Below are 26,557 nucleotides of genomic sequence, written 5' to 3' on the forward strand. Positions count from 1 at the left end.
TGTATTTTACTGTCAGCGATTAAAAAGTGCTGCACCTAGTAAAAAAAGTGAATATTTTTTTAGATTACCCTATATCAGTGCAACTGCATATGTAGTTCATTCTGTGAAAGAGACTTGATTGTAGTAAGAAAATAACAGGTTTGAAATGAATGTGGGGGAACCAGAACTCCAGCAAAGCCAAGATATAAAAACCTGCAGACCGTTTTATTAATAAATTGTCCCATTTCATCTGTACAGAACGAAAACAATGCACATGATGTTATTTATCTGTAACATCTCAATATTACATGGCAATCAGTTAGAACAGAATAGTACATTCATGACTTTATACACAAAAAGAAAGATATTACAAAAACATTATTTATTTTGAGTAAATCTCACTTTAAACCGACAAAAACAGTAACTACTGATCTGTAGAATGGTGAATGATATTTAATGCTGTCTGTACACTTGGGAGAGGAGGGGTCTGTATAATGGAGTTATCCAGACTTGGGAGGGGGGTGTTAATGCACAGAGACATGCTCCATCTGAAGCACTTTGTTTACAACAAAAGTTATTTATGATAACCAGTGTTTTAAAAACCACCTTGTAAATCACAACTCAAGGCCCTTTTTCTGGCCATTTTCCCCAGACTTTCTATACTGCACTAACTATGGGAGAATTAGATGGGGTCTGTTCACCTGTATCTGAAGCGAATAGGAATAGAAAAGAGTAACTGGTTCCCACTGAAGTCTGGGAAACCATCAGCAATACAGTAAAAGGACTTGTGGAGAATGCTGTCCGAATGAGAGGCCAGAAAACCCTTTCCACAAGCCTTTTTTTCTTTCGCATCCTTTCACAACTAATCTAGCCGACCCCCCCCCCCCCCAAAACAGTAGTCTGCAGTTGGTTCCTAAGGGCTTTTGTGGAGGCCACTTTGTAGAGGCATTAGAAGGCCAGCTCTGTCTGCAATTCATTACGAGCAGCTAACCTGCAACTTGGCTGTTTATGGGTAAAGAGGTTTGAAACCCTGTGCGCTTTGAGAAACTGAGACCAGAGAACACAGGGAATCCAGATGGACTACCAAGCTCAAGTGTAATGACAAATAAATAAGCTTAAAAATTTGAACCCATCGATAATAACTTAATCTCAACATGCAGACAATGGATGAAAGAGGAAGAAAAAAACAGTAATAAAAAGGAGAGGGAATATATATGTTTCTAGGACCCCAGTTCAATTCAGTACCTCTTACTACACAAGCTACCTTGTAAATTCACCAAGGGCACCATTAATTCTGGTTGACATATGTACAAAATCATATTTATCCAAAAAAAAAATAAAAAAAAATCTTGATTTAAAACTTTCATACCACACATCAGGCAGACATAGCAGTGTCTTCGGTTCCTCTTCAGTTAGTCTCCCTTCCTAGTCTATCATTAGAAACACCTAAAGCATGCACCACCGCCCAACCAAAGATTGAGTACTGTTATTTCAGCATTATTGCTGCAGCTCATTGTCAACTCTCCCACCCTGCTCCACCTCCCCTTTCATTGTGCTACCCTGCCACCTCACTTACACCTCTCAAGCACTTGCAAACCAGTAGAAAAATAAATAAAACACCACCACCATCACCACCAACCTACCCCTTTTACCAAGTCAGATATCTTCAGATCAAAAAATAATTCAACATTCAAAACTTCTGACCTTCAAAATGCATGCTAGGGAAACAAAAAACCCACATCTGTTTAGCAATATATATATATATATATATATATATATATATATATATATATATATATATATATATATATATATATATATATATATATATATATATATATATATATATATATGCTTCTTGAAAAAGAATCAGTTGATTCTAAAATTAATCCATACAACCCCAGAAATCGTTCAGAAGTGACCGAGTCAAGACGACTTGTTGGACAATACATAGGATCTGCAGCACTCCAAGTCTCAGACAGACCATCTACCTGGTGCTGCTTTAGAACGAACATATGTATGAATGGCCCAGGGCTTAAATTCAGATAGTCATAATTAAGCAGGCAAGAACACCAAGAAGTCTTAAAGCCAAAATGTGTGCGTGTCTGCTACAGTGACATTTTATTCAAAATTTGAATACCATTTTATTACACGTGTGTCTGTTGATACAGCTCAAGTTGTTTATTCAAATTCAATTCCTGTATTCTTTTGAACTTTAAAAATGAACCAGAGACACACACAGCGTGTACTGCATCCACGCATGGGAAGAAACAAATTGAAATACACAACAGAGATCCCCAGACAGACCAGTTTTTCAACACTCATTATCAACAGAGTACAGTCTTTGTCTTTTTCTCTCGTACCAATTTTTAGGGCAAACGGTCATTTGTACCAGACTGTCAGCAGCACAAAAAAATAAAAAATAAGTTGGACAAGTGGCACTTCAGTTGACACAGTAAAATGTTCCATATAAACGTGCTTGCCAAGCGCCAATCAATCAATCCTTTACTTATTTTAAAAGCTTTGGATACATTAAGCTTCTCTGAGCTCTACAACCCAATACCCAACTAACACAAAACTGCTTTAGACCAAAATAAGGCGGCACTACTTGGCACCAGTACTGATGCCGAAGTGCTGTCTTGGACCTCTGAGCTAAAACGAGGTACATATAGCAGAGGATACCCAAAGGTGAAAATAAGGCAATAAGTTTTATTCCAATTAGGATAATTGTTTACTTTGCTGAAAATAACTCCTCTCAATTTCCCAGTGGAATCAACTGAAAAGCAAAAACAAAAAAAAACAAAAAACTGAGCCTAGGTTCAGGTTTGCACTTCTAGTTGTCGGATGGGGTGAGAAATTTTACTTTGTACAGGACGGAAAGTCTATAACTGAGAATCTTGGGAGTGTTGAAACCAGCTATTGCCGCCTTGGGAGTGTTCTGAACAATTGGTTGTGTCTCACTATTAAAACAAAGCAGGGCTATTTTACATTTCTCCACAACACTTTCCCTCCTCCATGGCTCAGAAAACAATCATATTTCCAAAGCAGGCAGTCCTTCCTTGTACAAAAAAACCCAATAATAGCCAATAAACCTTAAAGCCAGCAAAACAAGACTTCTATTCTTGCCCCCACTTTAATCCCCCCTAATCCCACACCTTCTGTTGGTAAATCAAAACAAGAAAATAAAAATTCAACATTGACCCAACAGGTGGCAGAGAAGGTTAGATGCCAATGTACATTAGCGCCACCTGGTGCAGAAAAAAAATTATATTTATTTGGCAAGAAAAGAAAGGTACAAAGCAAAACCTATTTGCAAAACAAAAAGACAAAGTCTGATTTTTACAACAAAATCTGCTTGAGCCATCAAGTCAAAGTCCATCCGATTGAAAGGTGGCAGCGATTCAGATATACACAATGGAGAAATGAGGCTACAGGTCACTAAAACAGGTCCTCTAGAGGGCACGCGAGGTGCTGCCTGTCTAGCGGGGTCCGATAGGGAGGAGGGGGTCCCAGCTGGCAGCAAATGGCACTGGTGGTGGAGTTTAGCTGCGTTGCGTTGTGTTGTGTTCCACAGGGCTGGGCTGTACAAGGTGGGGGAAGGTGGGAAGAGAGTGGGTGGATGGGCTGGCTCCCCCCTCTACCTATCCTTTTGTTCCTGTGTCAACCGTTTGGTTAGACGGCCACACAGAAGCCCCACCACAAACAGGATGGACACACACAGCGCAATCATCAACAAGATGTAGTTCTTCGAGGGAGAAATCATCACCTGCATGGCCAGATCGGAGAAGCCTTCCGCTGGCGCCACCTGAAGTGAGGAGGAACAAATAAAACTATGAGAATCATATGAACAGTAACGGCCCTCTCCATATTCCTGTATAGGATATAACTTTGTTCCAATGCCAAGTAATGTAAAAGTGAAAACCCAGCCAGGTTTAAAATAGAAAATATTTCCAAGGAATTTACAGCAAATGCTAATATTTTTGGTTACTGAGATAAAAACCCTTATAAATAGAAACGGTCCGTCTTATTGCCCCATTCCACAGGCTGCAACAAGGTGCTATATTGCAAGTAGCTCTGCAAAGCCCTCCGGACCATTACTGGATAATGAGGCAAAGGGGATGCTTTTATCACCTTTGTTAAGAGTGAAATAAAAATGCAAAAAAGTGTCACAGAACCCACCTTAGCTGCATAGCTCCACATCTCAATGCGATCTTGCAGTCTCTTTTTACACTCTGGCTGAAGTCTGACCCGCTTGTCTTCCAAGGCCTCCATCAGACAGGACATTTCTGTGAGGAGGAAGGGGAGCATTCAAATCATCTGTACTCCAATCTTACTCACCCCAGTGTTGGACTCAATGCTGACACTTCTTGCCACAGCTTGATGTTCCAAACAGAGGCCTACCTAATGCAATTCACATTCCCCTCCCCTCCCTCGTTTGAGACACTTACGTCGCCCCCTGCCTGGTGGGATGGCAGCACAGTGATGTTTGATGTCCAGGGCACAGGCTGTGTGGAGAACAGGATCCACAAAAATGTCTGCTTTGCTCTCCTTCAGGATGTTCAGCACCTCCTACATGGGACAAGTATTTCAACACAGGGTCAGTACAAACAATTCAACTGGAGTTTTAAGGGGAAAGCCACATCAATAATGGCCATACATAGAACTTCATTACAAAACATACCTATTGAACACTAATTCTTCCAGTACTAAAATCTATACACAGTTACCATTAACAAAGAGTAAGGCCAAAATGACACCTCACCTCCAGGTTTCAGGGTACAATTTAATAATTAAGGACATAGTTTGAAAATTGTCTGCATACAAATTTAACCTGTAATGTAATTACACTACAGTGCTAGTCATCTACCCCAGCATTAGTGCATAGTTCATAATTATAAATGGTGTGCAATTGTAGGTTTGCTTCATAATACAGCTAATTAGCAGAATTTGTCCTTGATGTGGCAAATGTGCTTTAAAACAATATCATTGTTGTATTATTGAATGATAATAATACAACACTGCAATGACAGAAATCCCTGCATCCAATAGGGCACCTTTAACCACAAAAATTGAGGTCAAGTGTAGAGTAAGATTTGTACCTTCTTGCAGGTGTCCTGTTTTATCTTGAGCAGGTTGACTTTGAGACACTCCTCCACCTGGCCAGTCTGTTCCTGGGCAGCAGCTTCCTCAGCACACAGACTGGTGATCTGGAGAGAGTGTGAAACAGACACAGGGGCAATCAGGATCAAAACATACATCCCCCCCGTCATGGCTATAAATTTAGAATTAGAGCTATGAGTATAACATACAACAGTATGTACCGAATAGTATAGAATCAAAAATAGCAACTCAATGTATAACAATTGGATAAACTACACCAGGATGTATGCAAAGGTGTGACAGACTGCTTCATATTTCCCCAGAATCTGATACGTATGCTAACTGAATCTGGATACCAAGTTTTACAATGAATGGCTAAGTGGTTCGCTAGATGCATGGAAAAATGTGACAAGCGCTTACGGAGGTGCAACCACCTCCACGATATCCCCTTTGCTGGGGATTTAAGGTACAACAACTTTTATTGGCTGGTCCAATGGGACTGGAACTGCTTACCTCCTCCATGCAGTGCATGTGCAGCTGGGGGTCCAGTCTGTAGTCTAGGGCAGACTCCTGAAGAATCACTCTGATTTGGTCTTCGCAGTCTGGGGAGAGGCGCTGGAGAGAAGACAGAGGTTCACACCCTGTTCTCAGCTCTACAGTCCAGTCCACACACATCCATAAAACCAAGGTCCCGGGCTCTTACCTGGTCTGCATACTTAAGCTTCAGACAGGAGATGACCTGTCCCTCCAGCTCGCTGCCGTCGGTTGCCTTGTTCAGGATGTTCTGGCAGAATTTGGGGATATCTGCCTTGCAGGCCTTGCGCAGCACGGGGTTCAAACGGTAATCTGTAGTAGAGACAGAGGGAGGAGGAATATTTAAATATAAAGCAGCTCCACATGGAAAAAAAAAATATGACAGGCGTAGAGGTTTAGATGTTGCGTCAGATGATGCATACTCACGGAAATATTAGAAACATGTTCCTCATTAATTTATTTAACCCAACAGTAAATATGCCTGGATGAAATGCAATGGGGATATTGAATTGTTTATTCAGTTTGATCATATCTATACTCTGTCTAATAAATGTTTCTTGGGCCACAGTACTATATCCCATTAAAGGTTTAAGACTGAAAGGACCACTCTCTAGTATTAAGCTACATTCAAAATTGTATTTTAAAACAGGTTTAAATGAGCTGAAAACTACTGAAGTTTATATTTAGTAGGGCTGTGTTCAAAGGTTCATTCACTAGCCAGGAATTCAATGTTGGTTCTAAACCTTCAAAGGTTCATCGGGGTATTCATGCACTGTGCTTTTTTTTTTTTTTTTTTTTTTTTCTGTTAACAGAAACAGTTTGACAATGTGCGAATACTATAAAATCACAGTCACACATGCATTTTTTTGATTTTTATGATGCATATTACTTAAAACAAAAGTTGTACTAAAATCCAATACCAAAATCGCTATACGTAGCAACTCTATGGCACCACTGCCGTGCATTGGAGCAGGGTATATTATGCACAAGCACTTGGAGGAGGGGTACCTGTAGCGGTTGTAGTGCTTCAGTAAAACATGTACTGAATACCTAGCGTACAAGACAGTGTAAGAAAAATGCTATGCTAGAAGGTGTCTGAAAACATACGCCAACACAACTCTAATTTCAAAAACTGAGCACCGTTCGCCCCTCCCCCTCCAGCGCGCGCTACCCAGAGGCAGAACTTTAATTTCTTCATTCACCATCTCGACAGCAAAGCACTATATAGTGCAAGCTGTATTGAAAGAAATGTTTCACCCTCTGCTGTTTGGGATTTTTTTGTTAAATGCCCAGACGACCAAAAAAAATAAAAAAATTTAATGAAAACTGTGCAAGTGACTGTTGATGTATCAGAGGCACAACCAATATGCGGGGTCACTTGACAAGCGAAAGTTCATATTTCTGTTTTTGGTAGTAGTCAAATGTGACTGACTGATAACCTGCTTAGAATGGTGACTGTTAAATAAAGCTTTGTTTTGCCAAATCCGTTGCAGCATTTTTACTTGGCTATAAAGGGCTGCTGCAATGCAAACTTACTGTATACGTTGCAAGCAGCATCAATTACATGTACATAAACATGTATTTAAAAATTATAAAAACTTGATTACGGTTCTACATAACATTTTTAAACTACTGTCAATGTTTTATTCTATTTATATGGATTACCTGTAAAGTAATAGGATTTTCAATCAAATATAAGTACCTATGGTGACGTCATCAGTACATTATGCAAATTAGTACCACAGAAGGTTCGAACCTTCCTTTTGGTAATGTGTTCCGACCCTTCGTTGCAGCCCTAATATTTAGTAAGCTACTGTACTCCCACCACCTCCTAGGTGGGATATTTTTTGTATGGCTCTGCTTGTCCTTCAATGACTGAATCACTGAAGGGTGTTCACATCACCTGTGTTCTGGGTGATCTGCCGCTTGGTGATCATCTGTTTGCATTTGGGGTCCATGAGCTCGCTGTTCTTGTTCTGTTTCAAACACTGGAGCATGTTCTTCGTGTCGGCATCACCACAGAACCGCTGCAACACACACAGTACCGTCAATCTTCAACTTCCCAAATACTTTGCTCAAATGAGACACTCCGTTGCATTGCATTTATACATTTCCATGAAGCTCTTAACCCTTTCTCACCTTGGCACTGCTTAGCATTCTCATTTACCAAAATATGTTGTTATCAGGTACACTCAAAAAGGGTTCCTTTTTGAATTGCAGAACTTAATTTTGCATTGTTCAGCTCAAAAAATATAAATTCAAGACTTAAAGGGTTAAAAGGACATATCCTTGGGACTGGCTAATGAAGTAGCTGAATTCTTCTTTGGGTTATGTTTCTGTTTTCCTACATACTGTATGCACCCTCCCACACCCATTTACCTTGATCATCTGCTTGCACACTCTCATGAGGGTATAGTCCAGCTCAGGGTCCACCATCTCAGTCTCCTGCAGCTTGAAGACTCTCTGGTGACAGCGCTGGGTCAGCTGCTTCTTATTCTCCTTCAGACACTCAATCACCTGGGGTGGAGACAGAGGGAAAAAGCACATAGTGAAAACTAGTGGTGTTACTTTCAGCTACTAATCATTAAACGCATGAAAAAAACTGGTTTAACACTAGGATGGATGAACACATATTTAGACTGGATATTTAAGATCATCATGACAATTCCTGTAGAACAGGTTATACATCTGTTTTTGACTTGCATATTTTTGACAATGGTTTAGGAACAATTCTGTAAGTTAATACATTGTATTTTAGTGTCTAAGAAATGTCATCTTTTTCAGTTTGAGCTGCTCAAACTATGGAAAATGATGTCCTATAGTAACAGAAACTCTACATTGAGATGCATTAACGTATTTAAAAATAAATAAATAAATAAATATGGTCATTTGCAGGAACTGTTGAACATAAAAAGTGCTGCAGCTTAGTTTCACTTTAGAACTGTGCCAGGTTGACGTATGTACCCATAAGATGAACTGGAATTTTAGCAAATCCTTAACTGGTTTTCTATAGGTGATTTATAATAAAACATTTAACAACTGGGAAATGGTGCAAAATCTACACTTTAAAAGTATTCACAGTCCTGTCTGCCAGTCTCTGTATATACCTGAGCGTTCCCGTAAGGCACATTCTGGCAGTACTTCCCGATGTCCTGCTTGCAGGAGTCAAACAGCTCCGATTCCAGACGGATATCTTCAGACTGCGAAGGAAAAGACATTAGATTGTGTTAAATATGGGACCGCTAGAGTCGACTCCCATACCTGTTCTATGTGCCACAGCGGCATCATGCAATATAAACAGAGAACGTGCTATATTTTTAAACATTTACTATGGAGTACTATTCGAATACAGGATGTGTTTAAAAGCTTACTGTATTTAGAAACAAATATATATTTCACCTGTATCTCTAGTGAGAGGTCAGGTAAGTAACTACTGGAAGGTTTATTCCAGAGATTTTTTGTTTGGAAGTACCACTGGATACATTTTTACAGTTGACTGCATTTCAATAGAATGTGGATTTGAAACATAAAACATAGTATTTATAATAAAATTAAGAAGTTTAAATATTTAAGTGGATTATTTGATTTTTAAAAAAGTGCATTTATAAGGAGTACATATTACTAGGCTGATGGGGAATACTTTAAGGTAACCATTGCAGTTTTAAATGCGAGCTTAAAAAGATTAACTTGGACACGACATGCATCCTATGACCAAGTCATTAAAAATGAAGACTCAAGCTGCAGTCAGAAGCAGCTCATGGATAAGCAGTTACAGCATGCTGCACATTACATTTCAACAAAATATCAAGCTACGCTGCAGAGGTGTTTATCACCCTATTATGAAATATTTTTTTCCCAGGAGATACAAAACAAGGACTTTATGAAAAGTAACCATCCCAGCCATTCAGGGTGTTGGTGGCACCCCTTGATGCCATGTTCTTGTACAATCATTCTTTTGCTGCCATTTCATGCTGGCCTGGTTTCTAAAATCGTCCTGTAGTTCTGTGTATTGATCAGCAGTCTGGCTATGGAGTCTACTGTGCGAGAGAGAGTCACTCACCATCTCCAGCTCCTCCACTCTCAGCTGCTTGCGGCACTTGACTGAGACACGCTGATCCTTGACTTCCTGCAGAGTGTCGTTCCTCACTGTGGTGCTCAGACATATCACAACGTCAACCCTGCCAAGGAGGAACAGGACAGTCACTATACACACAGTGCCACAGTCTGGGGCTGCTGACAAACACTAGCACCAAGGACATTGCAGGTTAAGCAGAGACCTTAAGATGTGTACTCAAAGGGGTATATCTATTTCCTAACCTTTAATAGGTTTTCTTCACTACTCCCCTCTGCAGTTGAACTTTCACACTCCGTAAAATCTGGAGGTGACAACACTGCTTATCACATGCTTCATTAATTAATTGAAATTGCACAGCAGAACCCATCCCCAACGTACTTCTTTTTAATATTGGGACAGAGCTTCAGTACATCTTCCTTACAAGCCATCTTGAACTTGTAGGAGAACCGGAAATCCTTCATCTGGACCTGCAGAGAGAAAGGAGAGGCTAAGTGACCATTGATTATGAACAAGCATCCTCAGACACATCAACACAGGATAGCATAGTATAAAGGCACACGTGAATTGGGGACCCCTTGGTTTATTTCTCGGCACCATGTGCCTCAAGTGGAGAAGGAATGAAGTAGCACTGGCACTTTAAATACTATAAAATATTTTCAAATACATTTGTTCTATATACAATGTATTCTTTTTTTGTTTTAAATGTGGCCATAAGGAAAAAAATTGGTTTGTTGTTCCAATACTTTCTGACTACACAACTGGGAGCGTTGAACCCTATCAGATAGCAATCGTAACTATATGCTCTACCAAAATATTTACAGTGCAAATACATGTTATTCGGTATGACCTAAATGATTCATTCTATCATGACAAACAGGTCACCACCTTCTACTTACAGGAACATATAGGAGTTTTGTGTTCGGCATATCACTTGTATGTGGATATGCAGTGTACAGTAATGTAGCACAAGGAGGGATTGGTGTGTTAATGGCTATGTTAGGAATTTTTCAGGTACCAGCTGAGATAGTCAGACCTCTAGTCTCTAGCAGGTGGAGAACCTTAACCAATGACAGATGCTCGTGTTACCAGTTTGCTGTCCTCTCATATGATGGGACTCTTACCAGCTGGAAGTGGGTGACCCCGACCATGCACTTCTCATTCATTTCCTTCTGGTGCTTGCTCTGGATCAAGCACTCCATCAAGTCTCCTGTGTCGATCTGGTTATCAGCCACCTCCTGAGGGACAAGGAGGGAAACGATGACGGCTTTCAAATGTATCTGTCAACTTGCACCATTAATCAAACTGCTCGCTTTTCTGTGACACAGCACCCGATTGTACAGCTATGGCCAAAAGTTTTGCATCACATAGAATTTTAGGATATGAACATAATTTATAGTTGTCACAAAGACGGCCGAAGTGGGCGGCGTCAGAACCAGGAAAAGGAATGAACACAAAGACAGATGATGTGAAATGATGATGGCGTTGCTTGCGCCGGTTTATTGCAAAATAAAAGGGTTTAAAACAAACAGAAAACAGGACACGACACTATGCCAAAATAAAGACAAACAAAAACGGACTAATACTAAACAAATACGGTGAGCAGATATTTTACTATTATCACAATTACTACCTCCGTCTCCTATCCCGTTCTCCACTCACCGAACACCCAACCGCGACTGGGTGAAAACATGATGTTTTTATGCAGCTGTACCAAGACTCAATTGCTAATCAATCATTCAGTTGGAGTCTCGGTACAACTGCACGTGAATTAATAAAGTGCAATTCCCCGTGCTCACATATTACTACATTTTACTTGCACGTGAAGTGCTGTGCAATCCTCGTGCCTAAATACAAATATACATTTTAAACACCCGTGTTACACAGACCCGTTTATATCCTGTGTACCAATGACTATACACCAACATTAAACACACAACATAACAAATAATATACACAGGGGCGGGCACTTTGTCACAATAGTTTTCATGCAAATCAAAGAAACTAAAAAAAATTCTACCACAAGCAATAATAGTAGTACAGTATTTTAAATGTTAGTATTTTGAAATATCACATTTCTCAATTTGTCAGTTTTTCATTAAGTATATAGAAAACTACAAAGCGGTATGCAATTCAATATGTTAACGTAACATTATTACTGCACGTTTCATTCGAGTGTGAAGAAAATGTGTTAATTCTTTAGGGTGATGCAAAACTTTCTGTAGTCTGAATCAATACCACACACACACATTCGCTACCTAACATCATACAAGGCAATACATTCCAACCTGTGCCAATATGACTTTATGATTAAGTGTTTGAAGCTTTAAGGTTTTCTGTTTTTTCTACATGAAAAACACATAAAAAATAGTTAACTCACATGACAGTAGGCCTGGATCACTGGCTCACAGGCTCTCATCAACAGAGCTTCAATCTGAATGTCCTGCAGGGAGGAAAGGAGAGTATTGGAGCACTGCACACCACAAACTATTAGGAGTACTAGAAGCACAATATTTTTACTGCAGTGCTACAGGAACTAATTATCAAATTGCTTTTATTCAGTTTTTTGGCTTTTTAGGAGATGGTTTCAACCTTTTGTACTGCATCCAATATACTGGACATTAAATGACATTGTATGTAAAAATGTGCAAATCAATTGTACAATTTAAGGGTCTTAAAATAAAACTAGATTTTTTTTCTTCTTAAAAACAGCATTGTTTTATAGGATCAGTTTTAGAAAAATACCAGAAATATATCTGCTACTTTCATATCATTTATTTCATCATTTGTGAAACAGATTAGTGGAACCTGTTACTGAAAACTCAACTCTACATATTTGTGTCTTATTATGCACAGATACTTAGAACTTAGAACATCAGCCATACAGCCGTCTATTCATTAAGACAATCTTGTAATACTGTTCTGGACCTCCCCAATGAGGAGAAGAAATGGGCTCCAACAGATCAGTGTGCCAAAATTTAAAGTTCAGAAGAATACCCCCCCCCCCCCCCCCCCCCCCCCCCCCCCCCCCCCCCCCCCACACCCCCCCCCCCCCCCCCCCCCCCCCCTTAATAGTAATACTGCAGCTGGGTACAAATCCTAAGTGTTTTAACAGAGTCCCACCTCACCTCAGACTCCAGCTCAGTGAGGTTGCCCACGACATCTCTGCAATCACTGATCAGATCCTCCAGGTGATCCTGAAGACACTCCAGCTCCTACACAACAGTGACAGCAACCGAAACACATGAAATAAACAGCATGGGGTTAGACTTCAAAAAGACCCCTGCAAATACATTTATAAGCACAACAATTGTATGTATAGTCTGTTGGGACTGCATTGAATCTGTAGAACAGCACAGCATGCCAAGTTTCCTGTAGCCCACAGGTCCATTTCCACCCCAACCCATATCCTTCATTGCCAGTTTTACAGAAGCCGGACTCTCCATTACTGAGCAGTGCTTGTGTTTACCTGGCCTGACTCGGTTTTCTCGCTACACCACTTGCCCAGGTCAGTCATACAGCGCTCCTGCAGCATGGGGTCCAGCTTCACATCCAGAGCACGCTGGTGCAGGATCCTCTGCACCTCAGCCTTGCAGTCCCGGGACAGCTGGGACAAAAAAGGAAGCATGGGGTGGGCACAGCAGATAATTTAGTAACACAACACTAATGTACACGATCTCCTTGGTTCATACGCCACACTGCTAAATGTGATACTTTAATTTCTTGCACGACATTATACTAAAAATAGTTTTTTGTTTACTGGAAAAAAAAAAAAAAAAGTGTTAGCCAAATTACTCAGTATCAACAAGCAGTTTGCAAAGTTCAATCAATCAGTGCTTTCATAGCCAGACAGCCAGAGTTGGTCAATGTCAGAGGAGCTTGGGGCAGATTTGTGATGAAAATAACAAAATGCAGTGCAGAACTGAATAAAGGCTCAGCTGATCACTGCAAATAAGAGGGAACAAGAGGCCTGGCCAGTAGTAACAAAGGAAATCCAAACGCAAGCCAAAAATGATACCATGGCAACAGCAATGGAATGGGCTCAACAAATGCCACTACGAAAACCACCTAGTATCCCATTCCCCACACACACAGCACAGTGACCCTCAGCTTCTCTTACCCTGCGGCCCTGCTCCTCAGTGCGGTAGGCATGGCGGTACAGGCAGGAGAACACGGCCCCTGGTGGCATGATCTCGCTTGTCTCGTTCCAGCCATGAGTGTGGCACAGACGGACAGCATCACCCTGGCACTTGCGGTACAGGATGGGGTCCAGCCTAGGACAGGATAGGACCACGTTATCCATCACAGTTTACCACCTTGTGCATCAAGCAGTGAGCCTTAACTTCATATGGGTACAACAATGCATAAAACATTACAATTACAATGGCAGTTCTTAACAGCCAATCTTTTAGAATTTTGCATATTTTAGTGACTTAATGTTCTAGCCTTAGTGTTTATACAATTGTACTTGTGTAGTGAAACGCTCATTTTTAAATCTTCAACATTTTTTCAAAACCTTTCCAGATTAATGTTGGACATTTTAATGTCACAAACAATTTTCAAAACAAATCTATTCCAAATGGTTAATGTGTTTTACTTAAAAGGTATGAAGATTTAAGAAATTAAAAGAGAACCCACCACTCTAAGGATATGGAAATTGTATACTGCACAGTGTGCTCAGATTAACAGGAGGTGGAATTATTACAAGAACAAATTCACAGTACAGGATATCTGCCCAAGAAAGGGGCTTGTACTCACTTCCAGTCTCTAGAGATAAAGTACTGCAGCTCAAGCAGGCGATGTTCACAGTCCTCTACCATCTTCTCTGTGTATAGGTGCTCCATCAGGCAGGACAGGATCCTGGGCAGGAGAGGGAGAAACAGGGAATTAGGATAGAGTCTTCCACAATACAATAACAATGCTGGAATAATAATAAAAAGTAATATAATAAATAATAATAAAAAAGTTAGTTTATCTAGTATTATTCTCCAATTGGATTATTTTATATTTTATTTTTAATCTTATTTTTTCATGCCAGTTAGTGAATGAAAAAAAGGTTTTCCAATTCAGTGGTTCTGGTCAAAAGGAAGGCAGGAAGGAAGGAAGTCAAAGTTAAATATGTAAGTTTCTTCTGGGAAACATTCTTAATGTCTGCTATTTATATACTTTACAGTAACTTAAACTATGTTCCAGCCATTAAATGCAAATTTAAAAAAAATAAATCTTCACCCTTACCATAACGTGTGCATGTTTCAAGGCAATAGCCAAGATAAACACCTTAACACTACAAAATGTTCCTCACCCTCAAACAACTTTCTAACCTTCAATTCACAAGACTCAGCTGTCTGCTTCTACTCCCAGGATCACACAGAGGGGCTGAGACAAGGGAGGGAGCACTACTCACATGGGGTCCCCGGTACGGATGTGTTTGCAGGCTGTCTGCATGACAGACTCACAGGCCTCGTTCAGTGCCCTGTCGATCCTGTAATCAGAGCCAGGGTCCGTCTCCTGAATCAGAGTCTGGAGCTGAAACAGGACACAAGCATCTTCACTACCTGTAAAATTACCGACTCAACAGCTTCCTCAAACTACCTGCGCTACGGCTGTCAAGCTAAAAGAATTGCCATCGGCACCAATTGTCCGATCTGCCTGCCATCTATAGATCTGTATAAGACAAAGGGTGCCCCAGACTCTCATTCCTTACTGCTTGCTGGCAGGTGGCCCCTAGGCTGTTCTTCTCTCCTCGCCCCAGTCTCATGAGGCAGTGTAGGGTGCGTCCCTTGCGGTGAAGCCCGGAGCAGTGGTGGTCAATCTCCCCACGGCAGTTCAGCATGATCTCAGGGCTCAGCGAGTAATCCTCCATCAGCATCCGCCGGTAATCCAGCATCTCCCCCTGGCACTCCCCACTCACCACCCGGCCTGCAAACAACAAGCACACTCGTCACACAGATGACACACACTACTCAAATACATTGCATTGCTTCAGTTTTTAAATTCAAAATGACCAGTTATTTTACCCCCGATTTTCTCCCCAATTTGGAACATCATTCCCTCACGGCAGCAATTCCCTACAACAGCTCAGAAGAACTGATGGTCAGTGGGTGTACCCCCCACAAACAAGCCAATTTCCTCTTACACCCAGGAAACTCGGAGGTCGTCAAGATACAGGCCTCTGAAGGACAAAAGCCAGCCCCTGCAGGTGTCCTTTCAAGCTTACCAGGCACTATCCCATGGGATAGTTAGAGCCAATACGACAATGCCTCTGGGGACTTCGCACCGCCAGGACATGAATCTGTGCTCTCCTGACTGTATGACTCACCTAGCACACCATGCGACCATGCTTTTACCAGGTTAGCCACTTGGGGGCCCAGATTACACTGCTTTTTGACAGGGAATTTATGCTGCAATCAATGAATCCTAGGCATGATTTTAAAAGCAAATCTCAGGTCAGTTCTCACCCACTGTTCAGACTGTACACTAAATGCAGGTGTAAAATTGAAAAAATGTGGTGCAAAAATGTATAGAGAAGAACAGCAATAGATAGTTGCAAACCCTTGGGTTATTACTGCTTTAAGGAAGGACCTCAACAAAGAATACTGGGCTTAATTCCCAGCAGCATTCCACACACAGCCCCACCTCTGTGCACAGCAGACTCCAGACACAGCAGCAGGTAGGAAAGGCGAGCCTCACGGGCACGGGGGAGGTTGTCCACATTGCACCGATATTTCCGCAGGTCCACCTTGCAGGCTTTGGCCAGCGAGTAGCTGACTTTGTAATCCTGAGCGATCAGCTTCTGACGCGTCGTTAGTGCCTCCCGACACTGCAACGAACAACCGCAAGCAACGTCAGCAAATTAGTTTAAGAAAAAAACTATAGTTGCCACCATACATCTAGGCCCTCCCCCATATATCTAAGAGAAATAGAGGAAGAAAACCAATATTATGCTTCCCTAGAACCTCAATGTCACTCTTCATAGTTATGTGAAGCACTTGCATGCAGTTTTGAACTGCTGATGTGGAAAAACGTTTCTAAACCAATTTGAACACCCAGTGTGTGTGCAATGATGCACTACTATCATGATACAATAACTTTCATAATGGGATGGTCCTGAAGGGCGATCTTGTATGATGTGTAATCACTAGCAGTTAAAATATTTTATTTAAAAAACCAAAAAAAGACAGTGTATGTGTTCATACCAAATTCTAAAATGTTCTTTATCATTTAAGAATAGTTTTGTGGACTGCAATCTCTGAAGTACCCAGTAATGTATCACAATACCACACCACAATTACAATATAATGTATTATGATTTATCAATACAGTGACTTGTTACAACCCTGCAGACGTGTCGGGGGTCACTGCATATCAAAAAAATTGTCAAACATTGCATTGGACATCGTTGTGTGGTGTTGGGCTACATTACTCTGTACTTCAGGGATTGTACTACACAAAACAATTCTTGAAAAATAAAAGTAATTACAATTGGTATTAACACATACTCTCCTTATAACTTCGTTTGTTTTAATAAAATAGTCCATTCCCCATTTTCCCACAGTATAACTGCAAAGTGAAATAGCCAACCTGTCCTATTTCCCTATTAAGACGTAGAAGGCAAAATTTTCTTCAGCATTATTGCTCAGAGATTGTCAACCTACCTATTAAAATAACTGCTTCATTGACACTTCAGTACAAAAAGCAGGCATTCCAGGTTTCCCAGGATGCTTAGAACACATCAGCGTAATCTGGCAACAAATTCAATCAGCAAAAAAGGAGAGGAAGGAGCTCCATGTAACATTCCTGGATTTGGCTAATGCATATGGTTCAGTGCCACATGGGCAGCATTTGATTTTTTCAGCGTACCGATGACAATAACAAATTTAGTGAAATCCTACTTTGGAGATTTGCAATTTAGTTTTTCAACTTCAGAATTCAGTACTACATGGCAATGCCTAGAAGTTGGAATAATGGCAGGATGTACCATTTCTCCACTGGCTTGTACCATGGCAACGGAAGTAATTATTAGGGCATCAAAATGGGTAGTGGGAGGCCAGCGCTTGGCTTCTGGAATGCGACTACCACCAATTCGAGCATACATGGATGACATGACAACAATGACTACAACCGTAGCCTGCACTAATCTGTTATTGGGCAAATTAACCAATAACATTGAATGGGCACGAATGCAATTCAAGCCCACTAAATCAAGGAACATCTCTGTAATTAAAAGGCAAAGTAGTAGATAAAAGGTTCTACAATACCAACAGTGTCCGAGAAGCCAGTGAAAAGTCTAGGGAGATGGTATGACAGGGATCTAAAAGGACACAGTTCGTGTGACAGAAGTTAGACAACAAGCAGTGGAAGGGTTGAAGAGCATAGACAGCAGCGCTTTACCAGGCAAACAAACTCTGGTGCTTTCAGTTTGGTCTACTGCCAAGACTGCTGTGGCCACTGACTGTGACCGAGGTTTGCTTAACAGTTGAGAAGCTGGAAGCTTTAATCTGTTCATACATCAGGAAATGGCTGAGAGTTCCACGCTGCCTCAGCAGAGTGGGACTTTATGGTAAAGGAATACTGCAGCTACCAAGCTCGACTCTAACCGAGGAGTTTAAGTGCGCCTAAGTCCGACTGGAAATGACGTTAGTAGATTCACGTGACAAATGCGTAAGGGGGGCAGCACCTGTTGAAAACTGGAAGAAAATGGACAGCAAAGAAAGCTGTGGAAGATGCTAAGGCTGCCTTTCGAATCGGAGATATTATGGGGCAAGTTCAGCATGGAAAAGGAGGTTTTGGTCTCAGTTCAGCTCCTCCTACATGGCACAAGGCAACCCCGGCTCAACAGAGGAAGCTGTTAGTCAATGAGGTGCAAAAGCAGGAGGAAAGGATCAGGTGCGTAAAGGCCATTTCCCAGGCCAAGCAGGGAGAATGGATGAGATGGGAGAGCGTGGAACAACGCAAGATCGGCTGGCAAGACCTATGGACAATGGAACAGAGCAGGATCAGTTTCCTCATCAGATCAGCATATGATGTTCTCCCATCACCACAGAACCTAAACCCCTGGGTGGGTGAGGATCCCTCATGTCCTTTGTGTTCATCACCTGCAACATTAAGGCACATTTTGACAGGATGTAAGGTGGGTCTTAGCCAAGGATGGTTTACTTGGCGCCATGACCAGGTGCTGCGATGTTTGGCCTTAGCATTAAAAGACAAGCGTAACTTGACCAATAAGTTGCCACCAGTTCCATCAAAGCATTACACACAAAAGACAATATTCCTCCGTCCAGGACAGCAACCACTAAGAAAAGGTGTTAAAACCAAGCCTCACCCAGGACAACTGGAAGCTGCTAGAGACTGGAAGTTGCTGGCAGATGTTGGTCAACGGCTTATTTTTCCACCTGAGATTGCCACCACCAACCTTCGACCAGACATTGTCTTGTGGTCTGGATCAGCACGCCTTGTTCATCTGGTAGAGTTAACAGTGCCATGGGAAGATGCTGTGGATGAGGCGTATGACAGAAAAAAACTTCGGTATGCTCAACTAACCGCTGAAGCGGAACAGCGAGGATGGAGAGTCAGAGTTTACCCAGTGGAGGCGAGTTGTCGAGGATTTGTGGCACACTCTACAACACGGTTTCTCAGAGACGTCAGGTTCAGTGGCCAAGAGTTGCGTCGCACAGTGAAGAACTTCTCTGAGGCAGCACAAAGGAGCAGCAACTGGCTGTGGTTGCGACAGAAAAATTCTGGATGGGGATCTCAAGCACAATAGAAAGAAAGCAACGCTGATGTACAGGTAAGAAAGCTGGGCTGAGCTGAGTGGGGGGAGGAGTGGGGTGATGCTGGGACGACAGAATCACTGTTGAGCCCTCTTGAGGTGTCGTGGCCTAGTCAACGAAACACCAAGGATGGAAGGTGCCCACTTGAAGACCCCAGAGATGCACCCTACTTCGCTCAATCCAGACGGTTGTCATCTTGATGAACTGGGGAGACAGCACTGGGTTGATCCCTGCAGCCAGCATTGCAGCCGTTGTGTGTGCCAATGTGCTGGGGAGGCAAAATGAGCTGATCCTTGGAGTCAGAATTACACTTCAGCAATCAACACCAGACAGAAGGATATCTACATCATCAGATGGAAAACAACGCAAATGGATGGAGATGCAGATGGATCACATTAGTTTACTGCGAAGCTACGCCTTAGTTGGTGCTTATCTTGGCGAGAGCAGAGTTTTTTTTTTTTAAGAATCTTCAGTCCTAACATTAATGTTACATTATTTGATACAATTCAGTCTCACTATTTTGTTAGGCCATTCTCCTTGATGAGTTGAAGTAAAATGGTGGTACAGTTCAATTCAGCTCAGAACACAACAGGGTTAGTCGCTCATTTTATTCTTAAACAAGACAGTCAGCTTCTTCAAACTGGAGCTTTATTGAAAGAGACCAAGACTGACTAAATGCAAATGCTGACTGAATAAAATAAGCTGGTGTTCTCTGCCAATCATTCCAGTGGCCACCATGTACATGAATGAAAGGAACACTGAAAAGGATGGGCTGTTTGTTTACAAAGAGGAAATGGAAACTAGATACAGTTATCAGGAATATAAATTCTGCAAATCTTAAAATAAGCAAAAAAGAAAACACAACCAGGGGCAGACATTTTAACTTCGCAGGAATGTAAAGTAGGGATTTAGAAATCTTAAAGTGCTTTGGGGTATACATCTTCCCAACATTGCCATTCTTTGTACATTAGGTTAAGAAAAAAAATCGTTTCAATGCCTCACTCAAAGTATATCTGTTAACGTTTGCTCTTCATAGGTTATTTCACCCACACACTGTCTTTTGAGTCAAATCACGGAACTGGGTGAAAGCATGCTAGTCAATAGAGGAAGCAGCTGGTTGATGAACAACAAGAAACCATTAAAGGGGTGGAGCAATGTATTCCTGCAAGTGGAATTACCAAGGAAGAGCAACATTTGAAAGCAAAGCTGCAGAAAGATTCCTTTAGCCTAGTGTAGAACCAGATATCTTTAAAATGTGCGATGTTATGTTTCTTTGAAAACTGCACATTTGCGATCTGTACAAGGAACAGGCAAGACGTATGGGAATTATTAGCTACAATCCATTAATGCTTTTTATCACAACCATATTTACAAAAAAACAACAAAATCTTTCATCCCTGTTTCGTTTTAGATAATGAGGTTCTTTATTTAACCAAAATTAAATACCCCCCCCCCGCCACTAGTGGAATAGCATTTCATTGCATAGAGTACCGGTATAATCTCATTCACAGACCTTCCCCGACATGGATTCCTCAAACTTGTGGTTGAAGAGACATTTGTAGATTCTGCCCTCGCCAGCCTGCGTCTGAGAGAGAAAAAGCAAAACACATTAAAAAGAAAGGCAGACTTGAGATTCCAGGCCTGTTGACAAAAATAATAATAATAATAATAATATCTGACATCTTACATATTGTAAGGTCCAGATGCTGAATTAATTTTAAAATAACAGTAGTGTGTGTGTGTGTGTGTGTGTGTGTGTATATATATATATATATATATATATATATATATATATATATATATATATATATGCGCGCCATATCAGGTCAGAGGTGAACGTCATGGTTACCAACATATTTAACATACAACCCCAAGTCACAGAGCAAGATCCCCATCCTGCAGTTACTTAACATCTCTTCAAGATATAATAGCAGGAAACAACTCACCACAGTTAAGCAAATTTTAGAATATTAAATGTTTCCTTCCATGTTTGCTTCATCCTTTGCCAAGAGAGTTAAAAACCATGTCTAGCTAACCAAACTAGCCAACCCTTTAAACTGTATACTGCACAACTGGTACAAAGTAATGTAAAGGAAACTGAATGGTGAAACATATTTTCTTCATCATCCAAAGCCACATTGGGTCAAAGAGGAGGGTGCCCTTCAATTTGACAGTTTGTATCACATTGTACGTATGAAGTTGGCAAAACAACTGGTTTGAGATAGACGCAGATGAACATGCAGTGGCAGCGGTAGCAGATTTACAAAAAACACAAGCTCTCATCACATGGACAGTCAGAGTCGTCAATTTCCTTAATTTATCCATGTAGTCCTCTACAAAGACTAAACTATATTAATACAGTCCCCAGAGGGACGCGAGTGTTGAGTGGTGTGTACGTACGTTTTCACAGAAGCGCTCACGGTCCTCGCGGCAGGAGAAGTAGAGGTATCGGTCCAGATGGAAGTCGTCAGAGGAGAGCTCAGCTACACGCAGGATGGCCTTCTTACACTCCTCTTTGATCTCGTAACGGTTTTCCCGCTCCTCCAACTCCAACACCAGAGCCCTCTCCAGACAGGCAATCACCTCACCCTGGGAGTGAATGTCCTGGGGGAGAACACACACACAAAAAACACAACACTAGTGCATTAGTGAATGCAACTCAGAATCTTTGTTTCCATATACAGATCACCAGTTACAGGTTAGTCTACTAGATTTCCAGCTTTAAATACACAATTCATAGCACAGCTAAACTCGTGATTAGTGAAAAGTTTTCACCCATTGCCATGTCATGGAACCCAGTTATTTGAAACGCACTACATTGGATGTTGGCAAAATCAGCATGCCTACACCATGTTGGTATGCACATATTTATTGCAAGGTTAAAAAAAACAAAACACATACATAACCATGTAAATTGCAAATATGAACTGACTATGTAAATTTTATATTTAATATAGCAATCATTCTTTAGGCTTTGTTAATAAAGACCTCACATTATAAGCATGTGATTAGATGCTACAGCAGGCTATCTGCTACTAAGCTAAATACATACTGTATAAGGATATAATTACGTTAGGATCTGGGTGGAGGTTTTACACTCAATTAAGCAATCTAGAACAAGGCTGGAACAAAGACCTGACTTGGAAGTGCCCACTTTGCCATGTGTTATATGGCACAGAGCTCTCTACCTTCTCTCCAGTGGAGATGCTGCCACAGCGGAGTGCGTTGACGTCCTCCCTGCACTTGCCCATGAAGCCGCAGATGAGCCTGTAGTCACTGAAGATAATGGCCGTCATCTTTGTGATGTACTGGTGGCACTGGTATTCTGTGATGTTGGCACGGTGATCCACCAGGCAGGACACTAGGAAGCCCTTGCCTCTCTCTTCCTCTACGCATTCTTTAATCTGTAGGGAGAGTTTTTTGTTTTAATAGAAGGAGTTGACCAAATTAACCCTCACCAATAATAAGCACAGCACTGAAACCTAGACCAGAAGATACAGATGGAAATTAAGTGATACAATCAGTTACTAGGAACAGGACGGCCATCGATGGGCTGAACAGCCTCCTCTCATGTCCACACTCTTACATGCTGGATGAAAATAGTCATCCTATATTGAACAACTCAGTCATTTTCTACTCAAAACGTGCCCATTTACCCAGGTTTCACTTCACTCCCAGCAGAGGGCGCTCCAGCAGAATTGGCTAGAACTACAATAGGGTTAAAAAATAAAATAAATAAATCCATCTGTCCCTATCATTGGAGTGGCTGCTGTGGGGAGATTCCATGTACAATATATAAAATGTCTGTCCTAGCAATGATTTGGGCAGCAAAGTGCCAGGATTAGCACAGCAAATGCTTCTCAATTTACAGTGGCTGCTGGAAGCTGATCGTCTTTATTGGCAGAACATGCAGTTATTGAGGGGACAGAATTCCCCAACAAATGGCTGGGCAAACACAGGAAGAGTTTACAGTTGACACTTACTGCAATATACCTGGCTGCAAAATGCAATAACTTTCCCAACCCAAAATTAAATAAATATCAAATCAAAAAATATCTGTACGTTACAAATTGTGTTGGAATAAAGGTCTATTTCCCTAGGAGACCTGCTGAATAGGTGGAACAGACAAACAGAAATAGAAGGAACCCTTACCTCTGGAATTGTGCTCTTGCAGACTTCTACCGCAACAGATTCAAATTTTGGGTCTGTAGTCAGGTTAAATTTGTAGTTCCAGAGTAGCTAGAAGACAAAGCAGTCAGAATTTAGCTGGAGTGCACAAGTAGAATAAGACATTTGATTTCTGGCACTGGGAGAATGGTGTAACATTTTAAAACAGGCGGGCAAAAGCAAAGTTATTAACCCAATAAATAAAATATAAACAAGACAGTTTCAAATATGCAACCAACGTTATTTTTGTATTCACACATATTTTACAGGAGAATACACAAGACAGCTGATGTGTTGTTATTTTCCCCCCTATGCTACACTAGCACGCAGTGTTGCAAATGAATGTGCATTACAGGTTTGTGCAACAACGATACCCAACAAGCACAGCTCAAAACAAGTTATCCAAAACCCTGACTGTTTTACTGGCAATGCATTAATGTTTACAAGCCAGCAACTGCAGTTCAGAACATGTAATTGATGTTGTGAAACTGAACACTGAGAAAGAGCAGAGACAAAAATCACAGGTTGACCTTGACAGAGGAGAGAGTGGTGTGGGATGGGATACCACTGCATGGGAAAAAAAAAAAAAAAAGTGTAAGGCGAAAACTAATAGACTAAATGAAAGCTTTCATGACCATTATTTTAAAGAGGTTGATTTTAAAAGGGCCAGTAGTTACACAAGACTACTACTGTACTACCCGTTAAATCTTTTTTTTACTTTTGGGGGGGGGGGGGGGGGGGGGGGGCGGGGGGTAGACTGCAGGGCTACGACGAACAGTGGCTTGTGGCTCTATGTTAAAGATCAGGTTCACTTTTAATATCCTTTATCTCGATTCAGTATGGATATCCTTTATATAAGCAGTCTTGATTGGACTACGTGGAATGACGACATGCGCAGATTTTTTTTTTTTAATCACCGGGATACAGTGGACTATACAGGTATATGTATAAAAATAAAATAAATAAAATCTGGAAATGAAAAGCTATTCCTGTTTGTTGATGTCTCCTAGATAAACATGGCTTAACTGGAATGTAGTAATTGAATGCAGTCTGAGAAAGAAATGGTAGTTGGAGACTAAACTGTGTATTACAAGCTACTCAAAACAAAATCTAAACTGGTCATTCCAGTACTGTATATCAACAAGCACTAACATTTGATCAAGTACATCTTTTATTAAATACATATATTATTAAAGATGACTGTATGTGTTTTGGACGTTATATACACACAAACATAAGTGCATCACTGTAACTTGACATATTTAGGAAACCTGGCAAAACAATGTACACATCTTGAAAAATACCCTGGTATTTGCGACGTTGTTGGCAATCTCAAAAGCTGAAACTGCTTTTTCATCACTGTCGTAATCCTGTGTTTTACGCCAATCTGATTTTAAATATTATTTTTATTTTTTTAAAAACGCATTGCTCGAAGCACGAATCTTACCTCAGCACAACACCACATTGGTGTCCAGCTATTTTACGTCGGTGGAAATGGAACAACCCACACAACACAAATTGGGGGGAAAAAGGGTATCAGGTTTGTTTAAAATTCAATTATATTATTTTAGAAGTGTATTTGGTACGTGACTCTTAACTATAATCCCTACTTTTAAATATATATAAAAGACTAAGTTTAGTTTTCAGTTAAAGGAAAGGATTTAAAAATATAGCCCATTTGTTTATTATTATTCACATATTTCTTTAAAAATGAAACTGAGAACACGGAAGATTGCTAAAAGCAATGAAACCTTCACCGAGTAAAGTTACACACCCTCTGCCAAAAAAACAAGGTAAAAATAAATAAATAAATCAGAACCCAGAACTGTATGAGCAATATAAGAAGTATGCTGCCACGTGGCGTTTGCAGCGCTTAAACCAATGCACTTCCCAAAAAGTTAGCAAATGAAAATGCAAAATGACATGTTAGAAAATAGAGAACAGAAAATAAAAAAAAGTTGTCTTTACCAGAAGTGAGTAGTATGCCAAAGACTAACAAAATAAAGACTAAGGGGGATTAAAAAAACAAGCAGTCAAAAGAGCATACTGGCGCAAAGAGGCAAGAGGAACGAGCCAAACAACCTGCACAAAAGAGACGAAGACAGCTATAAAAAAAGAATATAAAAACAATACAAAAAAAAAGCAAGGTTGGAGTAAACAAAGAAACCCAAGCACAGAGGACACTTCATCCCAATGTGGGGCTGACAGTGACTGCAGGACTGACTCAGCAAAACGAAAAACCCTCTCTAGGGCAAGAAATGCCATGCCGAAAATATGCAGAGACAGTTATTGATCTCAAAGCACTACCATGGGAAAAAAAAAAATTTCAAAATTTTTCAAGAATTTCAAGAGTTCAAAATAAAAAGTATGTACTTCAAAAATAAAAGGAAGGAGGCCAGGCAGCTGAAAGGGAATCTGGCCAGTGCGTTTTGTGTGCTAAAAAAGTACCGCTTAATGAGAAGTACTAGCAGAAACTTTGAAGAGGCGATCAAGGACAGAAGACCATGCAAAGAGATGAAATTCCATGAATTCCAAATCAAAGATTTGTCATACTACAAGCTGTCAGCAAAAAAACACTTCAGCAGAAAGCAGTGTTTACAAGCAATATAAATAAATAATCCGGGCTCAAATTGATAGTACACAAACAACCTGAAAATCACAAGTTGTGATATTTACATCTTCATGATAAACTAACTATCAGTTGTTTAAATGAAATGGACCTTGTAGCATGCAAGTTTTTCACTACATCTAATTGTACCAGAAATCTCAGTTTCTCAGAGCCCCCATCTTGCACACTGCCCCTACGAGGCTGTTTCTTGTGTCCTTTAAGCAGGGTTCCCCAATCCTGTCCAGCAGGTTTTATAGTTCGGTTTAAAGAGCAACTATAAGGGTTTTGAGAGACAGATAAATAAATAAATAAATAAAAATAAGGAGT

The 26,557-nt window shown here is 40.8% G+C and overlaps 1 protein-coding gene across 1 annotated transcript in view; it reads right to left on the bottom strand.

Annotated features, from left to right (window-relative positions):
* Positions 1-185: 185 nt before the first annotated feature.
* The window catches only part of LOC121325256 (Golgi apparatus protein 1-like), a 46,152-nt gene continuing 19,780 nt past the window's right edge, over positions 186-26,557 (bottom strand). The window contains exons 3-26 of the mRNA XM_041267660.1: positions 23,608-23,694; positions 22,644-22,859; positions 21,856-22,059; positions 20,969-21,040; positions 16,322-16,505; positions 15,390-15,604; positions 15,090-15,211; positions 14,444-14,545; positions 13,806-13,959; positions 13,155-13,292; positions 12,814-12,900; positions 12,066-12,128; positions 10,810-10,923; positions 10,067-10,155; positions 9,674-9,791; positions 8,721-8,813; positions 7,993-8,130; positions 7,517-7,640; positions 5,783-5,925; positions 5,593-5,694; positions 5,079-5,186; positions 4,428-4,548; positions 4,159-4,265; positions 186-3,784 (exon numbers count right to left, since the gene is read on the bottom strand). Coding sequence (XP_041123594.1) covers positions 3,617-3,784; positions 4,159-4,265; positions 4,428-4,548; positions 5,079-5,186; positions 5,593-5,694; positions 5,783-5,925; positions 7,517-7,640; positions 7,993-8,130; positions 8,721-8,813; positions 9,674-9,791; positions 10,067-10,155; positions 10,810-10,923; positions 12,066-12,128; positions 12,814-12,900; positions 13,155-13,292; positions 13,806-13,959; positions 14,444-14,545; positions 15,090-15,211; positions 15,390-15,604; positions 16,322-16,505; positions 20,969-21,040; positions 21,856-22,059; positions 22,644-22,859; positions 23,608-23,694 — 3,069 coding nt within the window. The 3' untranslated portion in view covers positions 186-3,616. The remainder of the gene's footprint in view (positions 3,785-4,158; positions 4,266-4,427; positions 4,549-5,078; positions 5,187-5,592; positions 5,695-5,782; positions 5,926-7,516; positions 7,641-7,992; positions 8,131-8,720; positions 8,814-9,673; positions 9,792-10,066; positions 10,156-10,809; positions 10,924-12,065; positions 12,129-12,813; positions 12,901-13,154; positions 13,293-13,805; positions 13,960-14,443; positions 14,546-15,089; positions 15,212-15,389; positions 15,605-16,321; positions 16,506-20,968; positions 21,041-21,855; positions 22,060-22,643; positions 22,860-23,607; positions 23,695-26,557) is intronic.

This window comes from Polyodon spathula, chromosome 13 (genome assembly GCF_017654505.1).
Source record: "Polyodon spathula isolate WHYD16114869_AA chromosome 13, ASM1765450v1, whole genome shotgun sequence".
In the NCBI taxonomy this organism is placed as follows: Eukaryota; Metazoa; Chordata; class Actinopteri; order Acipenseriformes; family Polyodontidae; genus Polyodon; species Polyodon spathula.